Source organism: Sciurus carolinensis, chromosome 16 (assembly GCF_902686445.1).
Source record: "Sciurus carolinensis chromosome 16, mSciCar1.2, whole genome shotgun sequence".
NCBI classification, from domain to species: Eukaryota; Metazoa; Chordata; class Mammalia; order Rodentia; family Sciuridae; genus Sciurus; species Sciurus carolinensis.
The window spans coordinates 51,647,347-51,669,688 of NC_062228.1; the positions used below are offsets into that span (position 1 = coordinate 51,647,347).

Genomic DNA, 22,342 nt, shown 5'->3' on the forward strand with positions numbered 1-22,342 from the left:
CCCCTAGTTATGTAAAAGGAAGCAGAGTGGAGGAAAAAAGCATATGGGTGATTAAGCCAAAAGAAACCCGAGTTAAATTCAAGCTCTGCTGTCTGGGTTGAACTGACCTTGGGGAAGTCACCTCAATGCTTATGACTTTAGACAACTTTCCTGTAAAAAATGTTCTCCTCACAGGAGGACCAGTGTGAATGTTATGCAAAATAATTTAAGAAAGTACTTGAGATACATACACTAGACACTGAGTAGCCACCCCAGCACTCCTTCTTCCCCCACAAAATGTATTGGTTGAGCCACAGTCTAACTCCAGGAGGGCTTCGAGATACCTCCTCTTATGATGCTTCCTACCCAGTGACACCTTATTCACAATCTTCTCCAATTCCACAGCTGGGTCTGACCCCAGGAGCTCCTCCTTTACTGCCTGAGATCATGCCCAACCCGAGTCTACCCTCAGGGACCCTGTGAGAAAACCAGATGGCCTTGAGGGACACGGCCTACATCAGGCCAGAAGTGAAGGGACAGAGGCTGGTAAGAATCTAAGGATTTCTCTAAATATTCCTAACCACCAGCAGAAAAGCTCTGAACTTTTTCTACAGGGTTGTGGGGACCTCCAGTGGCAAGAAAGTCATGTTGCTTCCATTTAACACCAGAGAAGTTTCTGCTCAGAGAGCCATGCCCAGTTAAACCCTTTACTTTCCCTTTAATCCAGCAAATGTTTCCTGAGCTTCTACTATCTGCCAAGGCCTGTACTGGGTTCTGGGAATGCAGCCATAGTCAACCCAGCACCAGGCCCCTTGACTCCCAAATTCTATTCTACACAGCTAGGCCTGACAAAAACACATAAAATGTTCAACTCAGTCTTTATTGACTCTTTTACTTTGGGGCCACCAGTGCTACCAGGTGGAGGGTTGTGGGGGCACCTTTATGCATATCAAGAACCCCAGAGCATCCCCATCAGAAAAGAGAATAAATCCAGTTTCAGAACTTACAGTGGTGGGGAGGGCACGAAAAAGGGACACGGTATGTACAGACGCTTAAGGGGATGTTGGAGGAGGGCCTTTAGCAACAAGGCATGGTGGTGCTGAAGTGGGAAACAGGGCAGAATCAGCCACTGATCTGGACCCCTTCAGCCTCAGCCAGAGGGTAGATCTCAATGGCTTCTACCAGGGGCAGCGCCTCTACTGCAGTCTCCATCACAGCCAGTCCGACAGCTGCTTCTGCCTCTGCCAGCTGCTGTCGCACAGCTGCCTGATGCTGCTGCTGGTGGGTCTTGCGGTGCTTCCAGAGATTGGAAAAGGAACGGTAGCTCTTGCCACAATCGGGACAGGAGTAGGGTCGTTCACCTGTATGGATGCGGCGATGTTCTGCCAGGCGCATGGAGATGGCAAAGGCCTTGCCACACACTTCACAGGCAAAGGGCCTCTCCCCTGTGTGCAGGCGTCGATGGTCTTTCAAGTGCGTACTCTGACGGAAGGCCTTGCCACAGTCTGGACATGGGTATGGTCGCTCACCCGTGTGGATACGCCGATGGACTTGCAATGACGTCTCTGTGCTGAACAGCTTCTTGCACTCACTGCATTCCAGGCCCCGACGACGGGCAGGGGCTGAGGAGGCTGTGGTGGCAGTACCTCCGAGGGTTGCTGGGGAGGCAGCAACTGGTGTGCGAGTGGCTCTTGGGGCCCGAGGAGCCGGGGGCTCCTTAGCCAGGACCTCTCCAGGCCCCGCAGCTGCATGGGCTGCCTCATGTGCCTGCAGCCGAGCGGCTGAGCCCACTTTCTTGCCACAGGTCCCACACTCGAAGCGTCGTGGGGCCTGAGCAGCAGCAGCTGCACAACGGTGCTCTCGAAGCCTCAACGAGGAGGGGAAGGCAGCCCCACAGGATGGGCAGCGATGGGGTTGGCGTCCAGCATGGGCCACAAGCTGATGCACCTCCAGTAGCCGGCGCAGCAAGAAGGAGCGGGGACACTCGCGACACTTGTATGGGTACTCGCCTGTGTGGTGGTAACGGTGCATAAGCAGGCGATATGGGCGGTGAAACCGCACCCCACATTCCTGACAGCGGTAGGGGAAGTGCTGGGCATGCACCAGGCGGTGCTGCCTCAGGGTGGAGCTTTGCGTGAAAGCCTTGCCACAGTCTCCACACCGGTAAGGCCGTTCCCCTGTGTGTGTAAGTCGGTGGCGGGCCAGATTGGCAGGTGAATTGAAGGGCTTGGAGCAGTCAGGGCAGGGGAAGGGCCGCTCTCCTGTGTGTGTGCGCAAATGGTTACGCACATGAGACTTCTTCTTGAACATCTTGCCACAAATGCTGCATTTATGGCGCCGCTCCAGCCGGTGCACAAAACGCTGGTGCCGAGTCAGCTGTAAAGCTTTGCCAAATTCACGGCTGCACAGGAGGCAGCGGTAGGTACCTGGGACGGCAGGTCCTGCTGAACTCTCCTCAGACACAGGGGGCTCTGGGGCCTCTGGCTCTCTAGTCTCTGCTGGGGCTGGCTCAGGAAAACCAATGACAGGCTCCTCTGGTGGGACTGGTGTCGTGGGTAAAGGGACACCCCCTGCTCCATGGGTGCGCCGGTGGTAAAGGAACTTGGTGAGGTTGACAAAGGTTTTCCCACATGGACATGAATGCAGAGGATTTGGGGTATGAGCTCGCCGGTGGGCTAGGAGAAGGGCCTCTGTGCCAAATGCCAGGCCACAGTCTACACACAGGAAGTGGGACTCACTGCTGTGATCTCCAAGATGCTGGTCCAGACTAGAAGGGCTAGGGAAGACACGACTGCACAGGGGGCACTTAAAGACACCTTCCCGGTGACTCCGCAGGTGCTGTTGCAGCTGGTGCGGTGAGAGAAAGAGCTGGTCACAGGCTGAGCAAAAGAGCTCCTGGGTGGCTGTCCCAGCTGGCTCTCCACTGTTGTTCCTTCGAGCCCTGCGTCCCCTGCGATCACGCCCAATTGCTTCCCCATTACGCAGCTCATAACTGTGGTCAGAAGCTGGCAGGGGGTCAGGCTGAGACACAGGCACCTCTGCAGGTGATGGGGTCGGAGTCTCCTGCTGTAGGGCAGGCTCCTCAGGCTCTGGAGCAGGAGCGGGGAAGTGGGTAGCCTGATGCTCCAGGAAGTCAGCTGGAAGCTGGAAGAGCTGGGAGCACTCAGAGCACTTGTAGAGTAGTAGTTCCACCTCAGTCACTACCTCAGTGGTGGTGGCAGCTGCAGATGGGACAGCAGCCCCTTCCCCTCCCTCTTCTGCTTTTCGGTAGGAATGCTCCACAGCCACACGGGCCTGGCCCACAGGGGGCCCTAGGACTACTGGGGACCCTAAGACAACTGGGGCAGGAGACTTGGTGGGTGTAGCCCGAAGGTGCGTCTGCCGGTGGTTCAGCCAGAGCTCCTGGCTGGCAAAGAGAGCTTTGCAATCTATACACTCATAGTGGATGGTGCTGGAGCTCAGTGGGGGCACCTTGGGTGGTGGCTCAGCTGGCACTGCCTCCTGTGGTGCCATCATCTTCAGGTGCAGCTCCTGGTGCTCCAGGAGCTGGCTGGGTGACATCAGCAGCTGCCCGCACTCTAGGCACTGGTACTGACTCTCCTGCACTAAGGTCTGATAGAGGCCTGTGCCTGAAGCTGCTTCTGTGGCCACAGTGACTCCAGGGTCAGCCACGCCAACCAGCTCAAAGTGTTGCTGGGGCACATGGGAGTTCTGGTGCACAAGCACCTCCTCCAGGGATCCATAGAGCTGGTTGCACTCAGAGCAGACATAGCGGTGCTCAATGTATAGAACTGTCTCCTCTGATTCCTCAGTCATGGCAGCAGCAAGGCCCTGGGCTGCAAGAGGGGAGAGCAGGGTCAAATCAGCTCTTCCTAGGGATAATTCTTTCCTTTTATCACCCCTACCTTCTATTATCTTAAATCTGTTTTCCATCCTAACTTCTTACTTTGATTTTTCTACTCTAACTTCCCTCCCTAATGTTTCCTCCCCTGAACACAAAACGAAAACACTAAGTGCAAAACCTTCCCAGCAGTCCCTTCCCAGGGTCCACCCCCAAGTCTCATCTCTCAATTAAATCACATAAAAACCCACCCACTAGATCCTTGTGACCTGTCTAATTCCTCCATCTTTCAGGCCTCATGGCAGGCCCCAAGGCCCAACCCCACACACAGGTTAGATCTCCTTCCACTGATTCCTCACAACTACTCCATTCCCTTGCTAACGTACTCAGAAGAATCTTCACATAGGCCTTCACTGCCTGTTTCTCTTAGCTACACTCCTCCCACGACTCTTCTTTCTCCCAGGTTCCCAGATCACTCAAACTACCCCAGTGACCTATTACTCCACTTTTGGCACCCTTACATGTGACCCCCATCTCTTTTACACATTCTCCTGCTAAGTACCAACCCTCCCTCTGGTGCCAGATTCCTCATATCAAACTATCCCTTTTCCCAATCAAATGTTCTCACATCAGCCTAACACATCCAGACTTTTCCCACCTTAAACACTTCCTCACAATGCTCAGACCCTCCACTTGAAATAACTTCAAAAAAATCAAGACCCTCTCCCACACCTAACCCCTTATCCAGAATAGCCAGACTCATCTTCACAAAAGCCTAATCCTTCTGCATACCTAGACTCTTCCCACTATGGTACCATATGCCTCCAGGGTATCCCAACCCTCTTCACATTAATCACCTCTTCTCTGTAACAAGTCTACAATGCTAAGCCCCTCTCTGAACCCAGATTCCTTCTTCACATTGGTTTAAATTCCTCTTCTTCATACACAGCTACCCAAATTCATCCAGGATGCCCATAATCCTTCTTCATATGAACCTAAGTCCCTCTTCTTTGCATAAAGGCCCAGGTCAACCTTAATCCATTCCAGGAGTTCCCAAACCCCCACTTCACATCAACTTAATTTTCTTCTTTGCAAAACAATGCCCCAACTCTCTAACTCGGTCTAGAAATATTCAGACTACCCTTCATAATAACTCAAACTCTTTTCCCACACACGATCCTTCCACTGAAAAATTCCCTTCAGGGATACCCAGACCCCCATTACCACCCTAACCTGGAAGACAAACCCCGTTTTCCTCACACCCAAATCTTTCTCATCAGGATACTACTATGGAGATACCTAGATTCCCAATTATCAGTGTAACAGCTTTCTCATCCTAGGGATATCCAAATCACCCCCTATTTAGCACACAGATCTCTCTCATCACATTACCCCTCAGGGTTACCCCCAAAATATCTTCACCTTGGCCTAGTTACCCTTACTAAAAAAAAAAAAAAAAAAAACAAGCAAATGAACAAAAACTACCTTCCTCCAGATCATTCTAGGGACACCAAGACACTTTAAAATGAACATACCCTTTCATACAAAACATACAAAGACCCCTCTCAACGCTTTCCAGGGGTACCAACCCCCCGCCAAGTCCCACCACATTGGCTGAACGACTCTTCACATTAATTTAACCCCATTCTTCACACCTGGATCTCTTCCTCAAGCCTAAATTTCCCCTTAAAGGAAGAATATCCTTTTCCTAATACCTTTTCATACCAGGACCCCTTTCACTGCCCTAATTCTTTCCAGATGTAATTAGATTTCCCCCTACATTAACTTAATTACCTCTTTTCTAGCGCCCTAACCCCCTTACCCCGGGCACCAAAAAGCCCTCTAACCGCCCCCACTTAGGGTCCGGTACTCGACCCACGACCCAAGTCCTCTTCCCGATACCCCACGGAACCCAGGAGCCCTCCTCGGCGTCAGCTCTAAAGCCTCCCCTTCCCACCCAAGTCCCTACCGGCCCGCAGCCCCCGCCCCGCCCCTCCCCTCCTCACTCAGCCCTGCACACGACTCTAGTCCCCTTCCCCACCCGCCACCCGGTCCCGACCCATCCCAGGCGCCCGCGCGCCCTGCGGCCGTTGGTGCCATTCCGCCCTCACCGCCCTGCGCGCGCCCCTTCGGGCCCTCACTGCGCAAGCCATGACGAGAACAGGCCGCGGGGGAGGGGTGGAGGCCAGGCCGGCCCTCCGCGCGCCCGCTGGCACTCACCCACCTCCGCTGTCTCGTACGCCCGGGGACCGGGCAGCAGTTCTCCTTCCACAGCCACCCTAGCGCGGCGCCCTCTCTAGCTCCCGCCGTAGCCTCTCGCCTGCTCCGCAGCCTCACTCTCGCCCCCAGCCACCCTCAGCAACGCCCCTCCTACCTTCCTCCTCGGTCGCCGCACAGACGGCACAACGCGACCAATTATCGCCGGCCTGGCTCCGGCCTTTCTGCCAATCGACGCTCACGTTCCTGAGGCTTGGGCCAATAACGAGGAGGATCGGGATGCCCCGCAGCTCCCAACCAATCCTCTGGCGACGTTCCCTCACCCCCCCCTTTCCCCCGCCTCCACCCCGGCCCCGAGTTTGTAGTGACCGCCCCCTTAGGCCTCCAGGAACGATACTCCTCCTCCACCTCCTTTTCGACTCCGCCTCTGACGGCTGGAAAGGAGTGCGCTGAGCCGAGGGCAGCGCGATGACGTCAGGAGGCGGTGCGAGGCCGCGGGGCGCCATCTTGACGGCACTGGGCGGGAGTCGGCGATGGGGCTGGGGGAGAAAGTCTGGGCGATTGAGGCATACGACCCCCGAAGGCTGAGGCCCGGAATTGAAGCTCAGAAATCATCGAGGGACAAAGGGAGAAAGTCAAATGCCAGTCAGCGGAAGAGAAAAGGGGAAATTACTGCGCCCCATCATATGGAGGGAGTCAAAATTGAAACCAAGGCTCCAGACTTGATTTTATTAAACCGGGACTGAAGGCAGGAAGGAAGGGGGGGGAAGCAAAGAGACGGGATAGAGGTGAACCCGAAATGTTAGAAAGGAAGGGAGGTTTATCTTAGCGACCAGGGAAAACAAACGATATGGAAGGAAATGGAGAAAAAAGGAAATGGTCAGGAAGTTACGTTTGGAAGAATGGCGTGTGGACAATTGTACCTGAGGACAATTCCGGCGTGAGCCTGGAGGAAATGATCCCATAGCGCATGGACTCAGGGAGGATGGATCCCTATGTATTTGAGGGGTTCTGTCCATCCCTGCTCACCTTCCCTTCTGGTCCTGCAGGTTTTGAGAGCAAGTTGCTTCAGCACTGTTTTAAAAAAAAAGTTTTCAGGGGCCGGGGGTGTAACTCAGTGGTAGAGTGTCTATGTCTAGTATGCGCAAGGCCCTGGGTTCAGTCCCCAGCACCGCCAAAAAAAAAAAAAAAATTTTTTTTTTTTTTTTTCAGAGACCTCTGAATCCGAGGTCAGGGAAGCTGGAAGAGATAAGATTGGTCAAACCTGTCCTCCCTCCCCACTCCCATTTCTCAGATGAGTAAACTTGAGTCTGGAACTTGGGTCCTTTGTCCATCTGAGGCCAAAAAGCTACTAGGGGGCTGAACACCATAGTTCTTATTCATCAGTCACTACCTTTGCTGTATCTTTATCAATCTCTAAACTGGGTGTCCTTTCCACTAAACTCCCTAACACCAGTTCCAGATGGTTAAACCAGGATGTTTGAATTGATATCCTGGCCCAGCCTTTTCCTAGCTGTGATGTTGGGCAAGGCAACTCTCCTGTGCCTCAGTTTTCTTCATCGTGAAATGTGGCTACCAACAACCTCTGTCTCAAAGAGTTGTTGTGAGGCATGGAGTAAAATCTATATAGGAGTTAATTTTTATTAGTATCTCAAGGAGCCCAATAATAATAACTGACTTCTGTTACAGTGTGCTAGGAATTATACTCAGTGCTTCCCATGCATTATTTAGTTTAATCCTCTCAACAACCCTCTGAGGGAAAAACTTATCCTGAGTTTACAAAGAAACTGAGGCCCAGAGAAGTTAAGTAACTTGTCCAAGTTCCCATAATTAGGATGAGACAGAGCCAGGATTCCAAGCCAGGAGTTGATCCCACCCAAGGTCTACAATCTTGGCCCCTAGGCGCCAGTGCCTGGCAGGCAGAATGGTCTGTGATTGCATGTTGAATAGATGAACCAAGAAGTAGAGCAAAAAAGTTGATGGAAATTAGTGTGCTCTAAAGCTAGGGCCTTTGTGTTCTTAAGGCAGACTGGGTTTGCCCTCAGGGTGAAGTCATCTAGGGTGGGAGCCAGAGAGGCCAAAAACTACTAGGGGGCTGAACACCATAGTTCTCATTCATCAGTCACTACCTTTGCTGTATCTTTATCAATCTCTAACTGGGTGTCCTTTCCACTAAACTCCCTAACACCTGGTCCAGGTGGTTAAACCAGGATGTTTGAACTGAAGTAGAAGTCAGGCTCAGCCTTTGACAGGCTCTCTGGGCTTGGATAGGTTTTTGCCCCCGCTGAGGCCTCCTTTACACTTGAAAATCTGAGAGTCCAGCTTAGCCTCTCAGGCCCCTTTTTGCTAGGACCTTCTTGGATTTTTCAACTTAACTTGGGTTGGTTAGGACCATTTAGACTACATAGGAGTAAAATGAGGTCTGGTCAGACATTCTGGAGGTGGCAGCACCAGACCAGGACTTCAAGAACAGATTGTATTCAGAGAGAATAGGTATTCTATATTGAGATCCCTGCATAAGCAAAGTCCCAGGAGGCACGTATGAGTCTGGGCCTCAGGCCTGGCTGGAACTAAAGTGGGTTAGGAAGATCTTAGGTGCTGCCCAAGTAGGGTGAGGAGGTGTGTGCAAAGTTGGTGGTTCTTTGGGGTCAAATGTGTATGTCACATGAATGTCAGGGATGCCCCACATGCCAACTGCAGAGGGCTCCCCATGCTAGGCCTGTGTGTGGTCTGAGAGTTGCCACGTGCCCAGTTGTGTGTGCGAGGCATGCGGTCACATGTGCTGAGGGCCGCACGTGAACGTGTCACTGTCTCCTCCCCATCACGAGCGTGGGGGTGGTAGTGAGTCACGGGCTCAGCCTTCAGCGCCAACTGTCATGTTCCTTTCCCCAAAATTTCACCCCCCACCCAGCCGTGCACCACCCACCCCCACTCCAAGATCTGTGGAGATTCTCTCTTCCATCCCCCTACCCAGCCAGGCTCCCTCTGAGAGGCAGCAGAGGCTCCCTGGGAGGGAGGGAGTCTTCCAGCTTTGGCTGTGCCGTCCAGCTCCCTGCCCTTGTGCTGCTCCCTTTGCCCAAAGCTTCTCTGCTCTGGTGACTTCCCACCCACTCTGTGGTTCCCAAGGACTTCAGTATGTGTTATGGAGAATTCCCATGCCCAAACCCATTTCTTCCCTTCATTGGGGGCTATTTCTCCATGGGTGGCCACTACTGCCTCAGTGGGCCTTTTGCGTCTATGAGCCAAATCCTTGTTTCTCAGGGTCCTCTGGTTTCTGTGCCCCTCCCAATTATTGTGCCCTCCTCCCATGCTCTTGTCTCTCTCCTGTTCCTTCCTGTGGTCTGCTTCCTTGTTGCCCTTTCCATGGACCACTTCTCCACACTCTGAGGAGTATTTTCTCTTTTTTATCCTTGTCCTCATGGGTCCATCTCTCTGGGTCTTGATGGCTGCCTTTCTTTTTCTCTGCATTTTTCTTCCTCTCCGTAGCCCTCTCTCTCCATCTCCTTGGCCTTCTCCCCAGGTCTCCCTGCTACTTCTCCTCTCTGTGGGCTCTGGTGCCTAGGGCTGCCTGGGCAGGGCGGTGGCATGGTGTGGTAGAGGGGGTGGCCTGGGGGTGGGCCCTCCATCCAATGCAGCTCCTTCCTCTCATCAGCATTCTCCTCGCGGGGGCCCCCCAGCCCAACCAATGCGAGCTCCCCCTCCCCCGATTCCCCTCCCTCCTCGCTCTCTGCCTGCCTCCCTCTCTTCCTCCTGCCTGCCCTCCTCCCTGCCTCCCTCCTTCCACGGCACCAACCAACCCCCCCCCCCCCCCCCCCCCCCCCCCCCCCCCCGCACTCCAGGACCCAGCGCGGGCGGCGGGCGGGCAGGCGGCGGCCTCAGAGGGGAGAAGGAGCGGTGGCGGCGGCCAGCAGCAGGGAGGCAGGCCCAACTGGGGACACAGAGCCGGCGGCTGCTGCTTCTCACAGGGGACCAGGAGTCCGTGGCCAGGCCCTCCCACCAAGGCCCTGGGAGGGCCGCCCCCAGGACTCCCCACCTCCGCCTTCCTCTTCCACCTGCTCCTCTCCATCCTCCCCTCCCTGCTCCTCTCCATCCTCTCCTCCCTCCTCCTCTCCCTCTTCCCCATCTCTCCACCTCATCTGCCCCCTTCTCCGCTCTCCGCCGCCAGCATCCCATCCTCCCCAGCCCCTCTGCTGCCTGCCTCTCCAGGCCCCCAGCATGTTTTCCCACTGGGGCTGAGGGCTTGAGGTCTCCAGGCCCTAGCCTCATCCAGGGCAGGGCCAAGGCTCTGGGGGGAGGGGGGGACGGGGGCGACCCCCTCCCCCCCAAAAGGCCCTCCCCTCCCCCACTTCTCCCGATGGCCAGCTTTCTTTTCTCCACCCAGTCCTCGCCACCCCCTGTGGCCCCCCCAGGCCGGCCAGGCTAGGGGAGGGGGCGGGGGCCCTTTCCTGGGCCGGCTTCCCCCTCCCCCGGCTTTGCCAGTGTCCCCCTCCCTTCCGTTTTCACCTTCCTCTCTTCCTTTCCTCCCTCCTTCCCCTCCATTTGCTCCTTCCCCCTCTCCTCTCTCCCCTTCTCTCCTCCATTTTCTCCTTTCCCCTTCCTCCCCTCCCGGCCCGCCCTCTCCTTTTCCACCTGTCCTTCCTCCCCTTTCCTGGGAGCCACCAGTTTGGATTAGTTGGGGTCCACGGCAGGCCGGCGGCGGGGGAGGGGGCTCTGTGGACTGCCCTCTCCCCCTGCCCCAGCCACACCACCACCCAGCACCAGACCATCTCCTGATTGTCGTTCCTCTGTCGTTCCTCGGGCCTCGAGGGAGCCCAACCCTCCGTCCCACCAGGATCCGTGAGTGTCTCTGCAGGGCGGGGATTGGGCTGGGTCCTGGGTGCTGGAAGACTGGGCTCACTGCCCACCTGATAGGGTCCCCACATTTGCTGTTCTCCAGAGGGCAAGGACCCTCCCCCACTAGGGGCCTGCTTCATACCCTCCATGTCCCTAACCTCCATTCACCATGACCTTTTCTCACCCCTACTTCTGGGTACAGTTCACACCTGCCCCAGTCCTCTAGCTTCCTGGGGTCCTGTGGGGTTGGCCAGCTCTTACTTGTGGTGTCTCACTTCTCTGGGATTCCTGTCAGGTCCCTGCCCCCTGCTTTCACTGAGCTTTGGTCCTGTCCCAGACCAGCTCCTATTCTCTGTTTCAGTACCCCCCACCCCACCCCTGTGCTTGCCACATCCTGTCCCCCTATCCTGCCTCATATCTTTTGGAAATGTCTTTCTGTTTTTGTTTCCATTTCATGTGTCTCTTGGGCCTCTGTGCCCAAGTTCTCTCTTCTTTGCTGTTAGCCTAACCCTGTGTCGCTGTGTCTCTGTTAAGTGGTCTCTGTCAGAGGAGCCTATGCCAGTCCAGCCATCTTTCCACTTCTGTCTTTCCATTCTTTGCCTCCTTCCTCTCTCCACCTCTGGGCTTGGGATTTAGGGGCTGTTTTCTGTCTCTTACTTTTTGCCTTCTCTACTTTGGACCCACTCTGGGTCCCCAGCCCCTCTATCTGCTTCCTAGTTCCCTCTGCTCCCTGGTTGCTGGGTGGTCCTGCTCTTCTGCCCTGAACGCCCTCTCTTCTCACTTCTGCTTTTCCCTGCCTGGCCTTTCTGCTCCCATCCCTCTCCATGCCTGGGGGCTCGCAGCCCCTGGGATCTTTTGCGCCCCCACAAGCATCCCTGAGTGTCAGGGGGGCTGCTTCTGCCCTCCCAGGCACACTACTCTTCCTCTCTGCCTCAGTTTCCCTCCTGACTCTCTCTCCTCTGGTCTGCAAGGCCATCTCCCCCGTGGGCCTCTCCCTCGTGCTTTTCCCTCTCGCTTCTGCCCGCTCCAGCACTCCTCATCCTCCCTCTCCTTCCTCTCCCTCTTTCTCAGACTCTTTTCCGAGTTTTGTCGTTTCTCTCCTCCCTGCAGTTCCTGTACTTTCTGTTCTTTTTCTTCTTCTTTTTTAAATCATCTTCCTCACCCTGTTTGTCTGCTCATCTTCACTGCTCTCTTTCCTTTGCCCACTTGTCTTTCTCTCTCTCCCCACTGGCAGGGCCCCTCACTCGCCTCTTCCCCTCAGTTTTGCCTTGGCCTTGATCTGTGAGTCCCAGGCCTGCTGACTCCCTATACCTCCTCTCTCACATCTTCAGTCTGTTTTCTGCCACCTCAGGTGTCTCTTTTCTAGACTGTGTCTGTTTATTGTCCTCACCCATTTAGCTCCAGTTACCACTTTTGGTCTGTCTTTCTGTGCATGCCTTCCTGGACCTCTGTGTCTGCCTGCTGCCCCCAAGCTTATCCCTGCACTGTGTCTCTGTCCTGCTCCCACCTGTGTCTGCCACCTCTGAGTCCCTGCCCTTCTGTCTCCTCTCTTGGTCTTTCTGTCCTCTAGTCTCTGCTCCCTATTTGCCCCAGATATCCCTGGTGCCTCAATATGACCCCTCATCCAACCCCACTGTCCCATCCTCTCTGCTGTGAATTTTTCTTCCAGCTCTCCCAGCATTCCTTACCCCTCCCCCTTGACAAGCCTTCACCTTAAATCTAAATTACAGTCTGTAGCCACCAGCCTGTCCAGCATGCTCTCCTGCCCCCCAGCCTCTACTTCCCAGAGGCCCAGAGAGTGGTGACTTGCTCAAGGTCATGTGGTGAGGCCAGGGTCTGGGGGTGCAGAGCTAAAACTGAAAAGCTCTCCTGTTGCCCTAGCCTGGGCTTTCCTGGCCACATGAGATGACCAAGGTTTTGGTTTGTACCTCTGCCCTTCCCTAGCAGTTGTCACTCTAGCATTTTACCAGCTCAAGCCTTCCTTCCATGGAAACTGGGTGGGATGCTGAGAGACACCAGTTTCACCTCATAGCACCCTGGGCCTTACAACAAGGCTCTGCCCTGGAAACCCAAGTGTCCCTTCTCTGGGGCACAGCCCTTGGCCAGGATGAGTTGCATATGCATCTGGCGAAACATCCCACCCAGTGGTTGACCTGTAGAAGGTCAGGTGCATCCAGAGCAGTCCCTAACCCCAGCGGGTGGAGAGTTGTGAGAAGCAAAAGATGCACTGGCTCCCCCTTTCCTTCAGTTCCCTCGAGCAGGTGGGGGCAGCAGTTTGGCATGCACTACTGCAGACAGCTCATTCCCAGCCTCACTCACTTTCTTGCCTTCTGGCTCTTCTTGGTTACATCCTGAGTTGGTTTGTGCCTCTCTCTGTTCTGTCTTCCTCACCTGTGCCTCTCTTGAGCCCTTGGTCGACCTGCCCTGCTCTCTTCCTCTTCTTGCTTCTGCCCTTTCTCTCTGTATCTCTGTACCTGTGCATCTTCTTGCCTCTGCCTCTTTCTCTCCTAATTTTATCCCTAGCTCCCTGGAACCCTCCACCTGTATTTTTCTCTGTTTCCTTCTCCATTTTCCTATCATCTTTTTGTTCCCTTTTATATCTGCCTGTTTTTCCTTTCTCCTTTTCTGAGTCTCTCCATTTTCCCCTAAGACTTTCTCTCAGTTTCCTCACTTTTCTTTATTCTTTTTTTTTTCTTTTGCTATCTTTCTTTTTTTTCTTTTGTGTTAAGCTCCTTTGCCACATCTGTGTGTATCTCCCTCTTTCTTTCTGTTCTCCACTCTCCTCAAGTTCCCTAAGTCCCAGATACTCTCTCCCCCCACCAGACCCCGGATGTCCAGTTCTCTCTTCCCATGGGATTATGGGAGCTAGGGATGTCAGGAAGGTAGCAAGTGAAGCTTGGGATGGGGTTGCCTAGCAACCATTGCATTCTCTCCAGCCTGTTTCTGTTGCCTAGTAACGGCTGCCTGCCCAGAGACAGGGGCGGGACTGGGTGTGGGGGGTGGCACTTCTTGGTTTCCTGTTGGGGTGGGGCTGGTCTCTGGAATCACTCCTACCTGAGATCTCTAACATGCCTTGCTCCCACTTGGGTCACTGTGCACATTCTCCAGCAGTGTCTGTCCCATCAGTGCCCAAGTGTTGTGAGCTCCTCCTGGTTGCACCTCTGAGCCTGAGCTTCCTTTTAGCAGTGCCCCAGTACTGCAAGCTTATACTCAGAGCAGGGTCCTGCAGACCTGTGAACCCCTCACCAGCAATGTCCTGGGGGCTATGCTTGTGTCTAGCAGCCCTCCTTAGGGACTCTCCTCTCCACATCAGCAGTCTCCCCTCAGCTTGGGGGTCTCCCCGCAGGTGGCGAGTGGGGGCCGCGGCAGCTGCGTCCCCATGAGGAGGGGAGGAAGATGCCGGCTGAGCTGCTGCTGCTGCTGATTGTCGCCTTCGCCAGTCCCAGCTGCCAGGTGCTCTCATCGCTGCGCATGGGTGAGGTCCTACAGCAGCCCCTCTCTCAGAGACCTCCTGCTGGATCCTGGGGGTCCTTTTGGGAACCCAGGCATGCCAGTCCCCTAGGATCCAGGATCCTGGGCCTCAGGTTCCAGCATTCTTCAACAACAAGGGGAGCCCTGGCCCCCAACTCCTCCTTCCTCTGCACCTAAGACTTGAGACCTCCAGTTCTCTCCAGTCTCAGACTCAGGAGTCTAGACCCTTAGTCTCTATACTCCCCTCACTGCAGACCCCAGCCCCTCCTTTCTCAGGACCTGGGGGAGTCTGGTCCCCAACCCCTGTGTCCCCTCAGCTGCAATCCTGGACGACCAAACAGTGTGTGGCCGCGGTGAGCGTCTGGCCCTGGCTCTAGCCCGGGAGCAGATCAACGGGATCATCGAGGTCCCAGCCAAGGCCCGAGTGGAAGTAGACATCTTTGAGCTGCAGCGGGACAGCCAGTACGAGACCACGGACACCAGTGAGCGGGGCCACGGGGGCGTGGGGTGAGGCAGGGCAAGCCGGGGCCCTCAGTCTGTCCCCCTGCCCTGGCCTCCTCAACTTGGCCTTGTCCTCTCCTGGATCTGTCTTCCCACTTCCTTTGTGTCTGTCTCTGCCTTCTCTTTCCCAGAGGGGACTGCTACTGGTCCCAGGGTCCCAATCAGTAAGACAGGTAGCTTAGGGTAGGGTCAGCAAAGGCATTCTGGAGAAGGCTAGACTGAAGCAGAACTTTGGCAGGTGAACAGAATGTAGAGCAACACTGTTCCCAGCACACCTGTGAAGCCCCAGCTTGCCACATGATAGGGGTGTGGAAGTGTTTATTGAGTATTGAGTGAGCGAGTGAATGAATGTTGCTACTTGAACAGATGTGCTAGGGATATTGACCTTTGCAGGCAGCCGCCTTGCACCATGTTTTAGAGCTGGGGATGTAGCTCAGTGGTAGAGCACCTGCTTAGCAGGTCATAAGGTGCTAGGTTTTATCCCCAGCACCACTAAGAGTGGGGGGAAAAGCATGATTTAGGCAGGTTGTTCTCCTGCAGGCCTAATCAGAAGTTCTAGTATTATTTTTTTTGTGTGGGTAGGGGGGTGTGGCACCAGGGATTGAACACAGGGACACTTAACCACTGAGCCACATCCCCAGCCCTTTTTTATATTTTATTTAGAGACAGGGTCTCACTAAGTTGCTTAGGGCCTCACTAAGTTGCTGAGGCTGGCTTTGAACTCATGATCCTCCTGCCTCAGCCTCCTGAGCCACTGGGATTACAGGAGTGCACCACCATGTCCAACTTTAGAAGTTCTATTATGTTCATGTATATTTCAGATCACCAAGAGGGAGAGTGGGGCACAATGTTTCCTGGACTTTTTTGACTGGTGCAGCACAGAACATGGTCCAGGAAAAGCTGGGGTGGAGGGTGAGGAGGCAGATAGCTTGTGGACACATACCTGGAGTCTGGAGCTGGGGGCTGGAAGAATAATTTGGAACCAAGGAATAGTATGTGGGGTTGAGACCATCCTGCAGGGCGTGATGAGAGAGGGGATTGTGAGTGGTTCCAGGGCTGGAGTATGACAGGGGAGTGGGAGGCAGAGCTGGGCAGATTGACTGGCTGGCTCAGGGAGGCCTGCAGTGCCAGGGTAAGGTGCCATCTTTAGCTAAAGCAGTGGGGAGTTGCTGATGGGTTTAGACCAGGGACTAGGCTCTTGGAAGGGGAATCTGGAGGCTGGATTTGGGTAATGAGCGAAGAGGCTGGTACATGCCTGACTTAGGAGTCCAATGTAGGACAGAGGCAGAGGGGTAAAAGAGAGGGGGCTGGATGTAAGAAATTTTGGAGACAAAGTAGAAACAGGACTTGGTGATTAATGGCTATGGGGAAAGAGGCATCTGGTCTGTTCAAGTGGTGGGACCTTCCCAGTGAGAAAGGCATGGAAGGAACAAGTTTGGAGGAAGATGAAATGTTCAGTTTTGATACTTTTAGTTACTTGTGGCAGAAACTCAACTCAGACTGTCTTAAGGGGAAAAGAGACCTTATTGCTAGGGTTTTACCTCATTGATAAAGCACTTGCCTAGTCCCTGGGTTCCATCCACAGCAGTACACACACACACACACACACACACACACACACACACACCACAATTAAATCATGTCACTAAATGACCTGCAGACTAATTTCAGGAGGCCTGACTGGATCTAGGTATTCAAATGATGTCCCAGGATTGTTCCAGGAATGACTGGATCCAGGGGTTGAAATGATATTCTAGGAATTTCTCTGTCTTTATCTCCAGGTCCTGCTTTCCTCTGAGTTGGCTTCATTTTCAGGAATTCCCTTCTCAGCTGGTGGCAGTTCAAAACTCACATCTCACCAGTTTAGGAAACTCAGTAATAATCATAGCAGAAGATGGGGAAGGCTCTCTCTGGTCTGATTTGAACCCAGATCCATCTCTGAACCAGTCACTGTGGCCAAGAGAATGTGGCTCTGTGACTAGCCAGGCCTGAGTCGGGTGCCAGTCAATCCTGGGAAGCCCATGGACTAAGGGGCACAATGATTTTTCCAGGAAAAGACAGGGTTCTGCTGTGAGAACCAGCACTGAGCAAGCAAGGCAGCAGCTGTCTGCCTCTGAGTCTTGAGAAACGTGTTTAAAGGGAAGATAGCAGGAGGAGTGAGGAGATGCAACAGAAGGATGGTATCTAGAGCAACCCAGGGACACTGGCTGTAGTTCAGTGTGGAAGGAGTGCTGGGCACATCACAGGCAGTAGCATGACTGAAAGGATTGAGAATGAAGAAGGCAGAGGAACTGACCCCCTGGTGTCTCTCTTCCTGCCTTCCTTTGTGTCTCTCGTCTGACCTGAACCTCTGTCTTGTTTTTCTTCCTTTTATACACTCTCTTGAGCAGGGTCAGGGATTGGGTCTCTAGGACTGGGTTGATAGAGAAGGATCAGGCACCTCCAAGTGTCCAAGTCATCTCCTAGGCCAGGGCAGTCCCCTAGCAGGTGGGGTGGGAGAGGAGTCCAAAAATCCCTGACTCTGGTCTCTTCCCTGCCCCTAATAGTGTGTCAGGTCCTGCCCAAGGGGGTCGTGTCTGTCCTGGGACCCTCCTCCAGCCCAGCATCTGCCTCCACTGTGAGCCATATCTGTGGGGAGAAGGAGGTAAGGCAGGGATTGCGGGGTGCAGGGTAAGTGGTCCCTGGGAGGTGAGGGCTGGTGAGCAACAGGATGGAAGCAAAAGCTCCCTCTCTGTCCAGATCCCCCACATCAAAGTGGGTCCTGAGGAGACGCCCCGCCTTCAGTACCTTCGCTTCGCATCTGTCAGCCTATACCCCAGTAATGAGGACGTCAGCCTGGCAGTCTCCCGAATCCTCAAGTCCTTCAACTACCCCTCGGCCAGCCTCATCTGCGCCAAGGCTGAGTGTGAGGGAGGAGCTCTGGATGTTTTGTTTTGATTCCCCCAGAATGCCCCTTCCCGTATGGTTGTTCTTTCCCCCGTGGCTAGGAGCCCTGGGCAACCTGGGTACCAGCTTCTCCTAGTGGTCCCCACTGTCCCTTTCCCTTTCAGGAACTAAGACCTCTGGTTCCACAGACCCCTTCTTTCCCCAGACAGACCCAATTGGTCCACAAATGGTCACTAAGCACCTCTTCATCCAGCCCTCTACTAGGCCCTGGGGGTTTGGCAGGGAACAGTGCTGGTCAGGTCTCTCGCTGCACAAGACTTGCTCTAGTGCTGCTGGTCATTGAACTCTTGTGACCCAGAGGGCTTCCAGGAGGTGTGTGGAGCGCCCTCCTGGAGGGCCTGTCTGGGAGGTTCAGAGCTTGTGTCCTGAGAAGTGGACATCTAAGCTGAACCAAAGGGCATGCTGGGCAAACATATTCCAAGCAGAGTGCTTGGCAGGGCAGAGGTGGAGGACCTAGGGAGTGTGGCTCTTTGAGATGCTCAGGAGTGCCCCTGGCTGGAGTGTAGGAGCAATGAAGCAGGGGACAAGGGGAGCCACGGAAGCTTTCTAAGCAGGGCAGGGCAAGGGCGCACAGCCAGGTTTGTGTTGTAGGAAGATAGTGCATTGGAGAGGGACACACATAACTGGAGACCAGAAAGAGGCAGGGAAAGATAATGTGTTTGGGGGCCCAGGTGGTAGAAGTCAGGGTAGAGAACCAAGGTAGATTGAGGGAGTAGAGGAGGGTGGGAGGGCAAAGAGGAGAACAGCAGTTGGCGCAAGGGGCACATGCTGGGTATAGCAAGTCTTGGAGACATCCAAGTGAGCCGTCTGGTGACTGGGGAGCTTGAAAGAAGGCGGACTGTGCTCTGTAACCTCTGGAAGGAATTCCTGTTTTCAAAGGTGCTCACTGAGCATCTGCTGCCTGCCAGACACCGTTGGGGTTAGGGAGACGGCAGTGAGTGAGGCAGACGGGAATCACTGTCCTCGTCAAACCTCCATTCTGATGAGAGGAGTTAGGCAATAAACACTGTGCATAAGCGTTTTCTGTGGTTAGACACTAAGTTCCATGAGGACATGGCAGTCAGTAATAAGGTTCCGGAATCTGAAGTGGGGGTGGAGGGCAGTTTTAAACCAGATGGTGGGTGTGGGCCTCATTGAGAAGGTGCCTTCGAGTAAAGGCTGGAGGAGATGAGGGAAAGAGCTGTGGGGGACCTGAGGAAGAGAGTTCCAGGTAGAGGGAGCAGCCAGGGCCAAGGCCATGGTACAGAAGTATTACTCTTGTGTGTGTCGAACAGCAAGGAGGTCCTGTGGCCAGAGCTGCACGAAGCGGGAGAGGAGATGTGGAGCCATCAAAGGGCTGGACGCAGAGCAGGAAGCCCTCTATCGACATCATTCTGGCTGCTGTGCAGGAAACAGACTTACAGGAGTCAGTGTGGCTTTTGCAGGAGACCAGAGATGGCTGTGGCTTGGGTCAGGGTACTGACAGTGGGATGCAGGATGGGTTCTGATGTGTTTCAAAGAGAGAGCCCAGATGGGCTGGTTGTGGATGAGGGAGGAGGAGGGAGAGAAAGCTGGGCTTCCATTGGAGGTCTGGCCTGAGCCACTGTCAGGCTGCAGTTGCTGTTCAGCCAAAGGTGGAAGATGGGGACAGGGTAATGTGGTTTTGGCAAGAAAACAGGAATGTTGTATGTGATGTCAAACATCCCAGTGAGGGAGCAGAAGAGGGGCAGGACAGGAGTTTGGAGATCTGGGGAGGGGTATAGGCTGAGATTTTACTTGGGGAGGATCTAGGCATTAGGTCCCTGAGCCCAGTGCCCTGAGGGTCCCATCTGCACTGGGGACAGCCCCACCATCTTCTTGGCATACCCTCTAGTCCTCTGCCCGCTTCCCTATGTTGGGGAGGAGGAAGGTGTGTCTGCCCTGTGTCTGGCACCCAGAAATAAGGGCTCTAAGCCAAGACCTGACCCTCCCTCAGGCCTGCTGCGATTGGAGGAACTGGTGCGTGGCTTCCTCATCTCCAAGGAGACACTGTCAGTGAGGATGCTGGATGACAGTCGGGACCCCACACCATTGCTCAAGGAGATCCGAGATGACAAAGTGTCTACCATCATCATCGACGCCAATGCGTCCATCTCCCACCTTGTCCTCCGTAAGGTGGGCCACCTCTGCTCTCTCTTCTTTCAAAGGGCCAAGGGCAAAAACCTTGGTAGCTGTGATCATGTCACCCAATTCTCAGGGTCCTCAGTGGTAGGAGAGGATAATGAGACCCTCTTCTTACACGCAGTTGATGATTAAGGCTTGTTGCCTAGCCTGGCTGCTCCCTTGTCATGTGGCCCTGGACAGTCATCTCATCTTTGTGGGAAGTGAGGGCAGTGATAGTTCCTACCTCAGTGGCTTGTAGTGAAGGTTGGCAAGTGAACGGCCCGGAAAGTGCTTAGCACAGTGCTGGGCCAGGGTAGATGCACCTGGGTCACAACTCCTTAAGACTTTTCCTAAGGCTCTAGGTTGATGCACTTAATGTGCATCTTTAATTTGACTGTCACCCCACTTGCAGGACAGGTGTCATGAGGATTTTGTGGGTGAAGAAGCTGGAGTTTGTGGGGGAGGACTGGCTCAAGGGCACACAGGAGGGCCTAGAACACTAGGACCTTCCCCCATGGGCCCAGCACATTCTATCCGCTAGTGAACCACACTCATTAATCCTTCATTTGCTTCCCTGTTCTTAATTTTTCTTCATAATCTAATTTGTATTATTTTTCTAATTTGTATTTTTTTTTAAATTAAAACCATATGTCACTGCTGATAATAACCCACAGAAAGAAATGCAAGTGGGCTCTGGAGGCAGGATGGCTCAGGGCAAAGGTACAGGCTCAGGAGGCAGGCTGGCCTGGACAGGCAGCCTGGTCCCTCTGTGGAGCTGTGCGCAGTCGTCTTTCTCTCTCAGCTTACCTTTCTCTGACATCCACATGTAACCCTCCACTTCTTGCCGTGCAAGAAATACAAGTTGGTTCCCTGTAATAATTCTCATGGGGGTCAGGACTGGGCATTCACAGGACAGAGAAGGCTTCCAGCCTCATTCTTGAGGTCTCTGAGAAAGGGGACTCAAAAAATGAGCCTGAAGATTTGAACGGGCAGCCTTTGGTCACACAGTGCTTTCCCGAGCTTATGTGTGACAGGGCTGAGTCCTACACATTAGCAGCCCAACACCTTTTGGGCAATGTGAGGGTTAAGTTCAAGTTCCTGTCCCTGTCCAGCCCATTTCTGAGGCTTTCCTTCATTTCCAGAAGGAAGTCTGCCAAGTGTCTTTATGAGAAAGAGCAGACCTTTGGGGGCCCCTTTGTCTCCTCTAACAAAATCTCTGTTCACCCTGGGGCACCAAGTGACCAAGGTCTCCCTCTGCCCTCATTGTCTACTTTCCTCTGTTTTTCTGTCTCTGGGTGTTACTTACCGTGCTTTCCAGTGGATATCCTCTCGTAAGGCCTGCCACTAAATCTGTCTTCCTTTCTTTGGTTCCCTGATTGCTGCCTGCTGGACATCCATCTCTCATGCCGCCTCTTGGCTTCTCCTGTGTTCTCCAGGCCTCGGAGCTGGGAATGACCTCAGCGTTTTACAAGTACATCCTCACCACCATGGTGCGTACCCCTGCCATCCCCCACCACCTCTCCCCGTGCCTGCCCCACTTGGGGTTTGGCCCCAGCCCTCACCACCTCTGCTTGGTCTCAGGACTTCCCTATCCTGCATCTGGATGGTATTGTGGAGGACTCTTCCAACATCCTGGGCTTCTCCATGTTCAACACCTCCCATCCCTTCTACCCTGAGTTTGTGCGCAGCCTCAATATGTCCTGGAGGGAGAACTGTGAAGCCAGCACCTATCCGGGCCCTGCGGTGAGCACAAACACCCAGTCACACTCAGAGACACACTGCACAGATGCTTCCAGGGGCCCCTTTCAGACCTCACTGAGATCATACTCTGAACCCTCTGGTGCCCCAGAGGCCTTGCAATATGATGCCGTGACAAGTTGAACTGTGTCCTCCTCCCCGCTTCCCACACTGCTGCAGCCACAGAGGTGCCTCTGCTGTCCCTGCACATGCACAGCTCCAGCTTTTGCACATGCCTATCCTTCTGCTTCCCATGCACTGTCCCACTGAACCAGTGGCTGCCCCTCATCTCCAGGTATGTGCTCAGATATTCTCTTGGCTATAAGACCTTCCTTGGTTCCTCTGTCTTTAAAAAGGAAAAGCACCCGCTTTTTAACCCCCTTCCCTGCCTCCTTCTTCTCTGCAGCACTAATATTTAATTACCATGTGACATATAGACAGAGATCTGTAGACTGTAAGTTCCCTGAGGGCAGGCATTTCTGTCCAGTTTGCTCACCATTGTACCCCAGCACCTCCAACAGCCTGGCTTGTGGTAGGTGTCTGATAATATATGTTGAATAAATGCAAACATACAAAAGAGGCTTATTTATGTGTATTTGTATTCATATACTGAGATACCAAGACACTTCTGCCTGCACCAAATTATCTACAGATGCCAAGATGTGCGATCAAGATGTGTGTATACAGAGATCACAC

General features: G+C 53.9%; 2 protein-coding genes across 6 annotated transcripts in view; one reads left to right on the top strand and one right to left on the bottom strand.

The window, feature by feature from the left end:
• Positions 1-846: 846 nt before the first annotated feature.
• Positions 847-6,183, bottom strand: Znf574 (zinc finger protein 574). Of its 3 annotated transcripts, none has more exons than XM_047528637.1 (2): positions 6,045-6,183; positions 847-3,815 (listed from the first exon to the last, which is right to left on the bottom strand). In XM_047528637.1, exon 2 carries the CDS (start codon positions 3,793-3,795, stop codon positions 1,102-1,104), a length of 2,694 nt encoding a protein of 897 aa, XP_047384593.1. In that variant the 5' UTR covers positions 3,796-3,815; positions 6,045-6,183; the 3' UTR covers positions 847-1,101. The 3 variants fall into 3 exon arrangements, with proteins under 3 accessions (XP_047384593.1, XP_047384594.1, XP_047384595.1); XM_047528638.1 differs by having other exon boundaries at positions 6,041-6,176; XM_047528639.1 differs by lacking the exon at positions 6,045-6,183 and adding an exon at positions 5,932-5,975.
• A 3,719-nt stretch (positions 6,184-9,902) lies between these two features.
• Grik5 (glutamate ionotropic receptor kainate type subunit 5) overlaps positions 9,903-22,342 on the top strand; it is a 56,037-nt gene continuing 43,597 nt past the window's right edge. Inside the window, exons 1-8 of one of the 3 annotated variants that reach the window (XM_047529419.1) lie at positions 9,903-10,873; positions 14,217-14,345; positions 14,659-14,823; positions 17,389-17,486; positions 17,582-17,747; positions 19,743-19,921; positions 21,346-21,399; positions 21,491-21,652. In XM_047529419.1, the coding sequence (XP_047385375.1) occupies positions 14,267-14,345; positions 14,659-14,823; positions 17,389-17,486; positions 17,582-17,747; positions 19,743-19,921; positions 21,346-21,399; positions 21,491-21,652 (903 nt within the window). In that variant the 5' untranslated portion in view covers positions 9,903-10,873; positions 14,217-14,266. The remainder of the gene's footprint in view (positions 10,874-14,216; positions 14,346-14,658; positions 14,824-17,388; positions 17,487-17,581; positions 17,748-19,742; positions 19,922-21,345; positions 21,400-21,490; positions 21,653-22,342) is intronic. The other 2 variants (XM_047529420.1, XM_047529418.1) reach the window with 2 other exon arrangements.

Coding starts and splice junctions, on each gene's coding strand:
- Znf574 (XM_047528637.1), bottom strand. CDS start 3,795: ATGACTGAGGAATCAGAGGAGACAGTTCTATACATTGAGCACCGCTAT.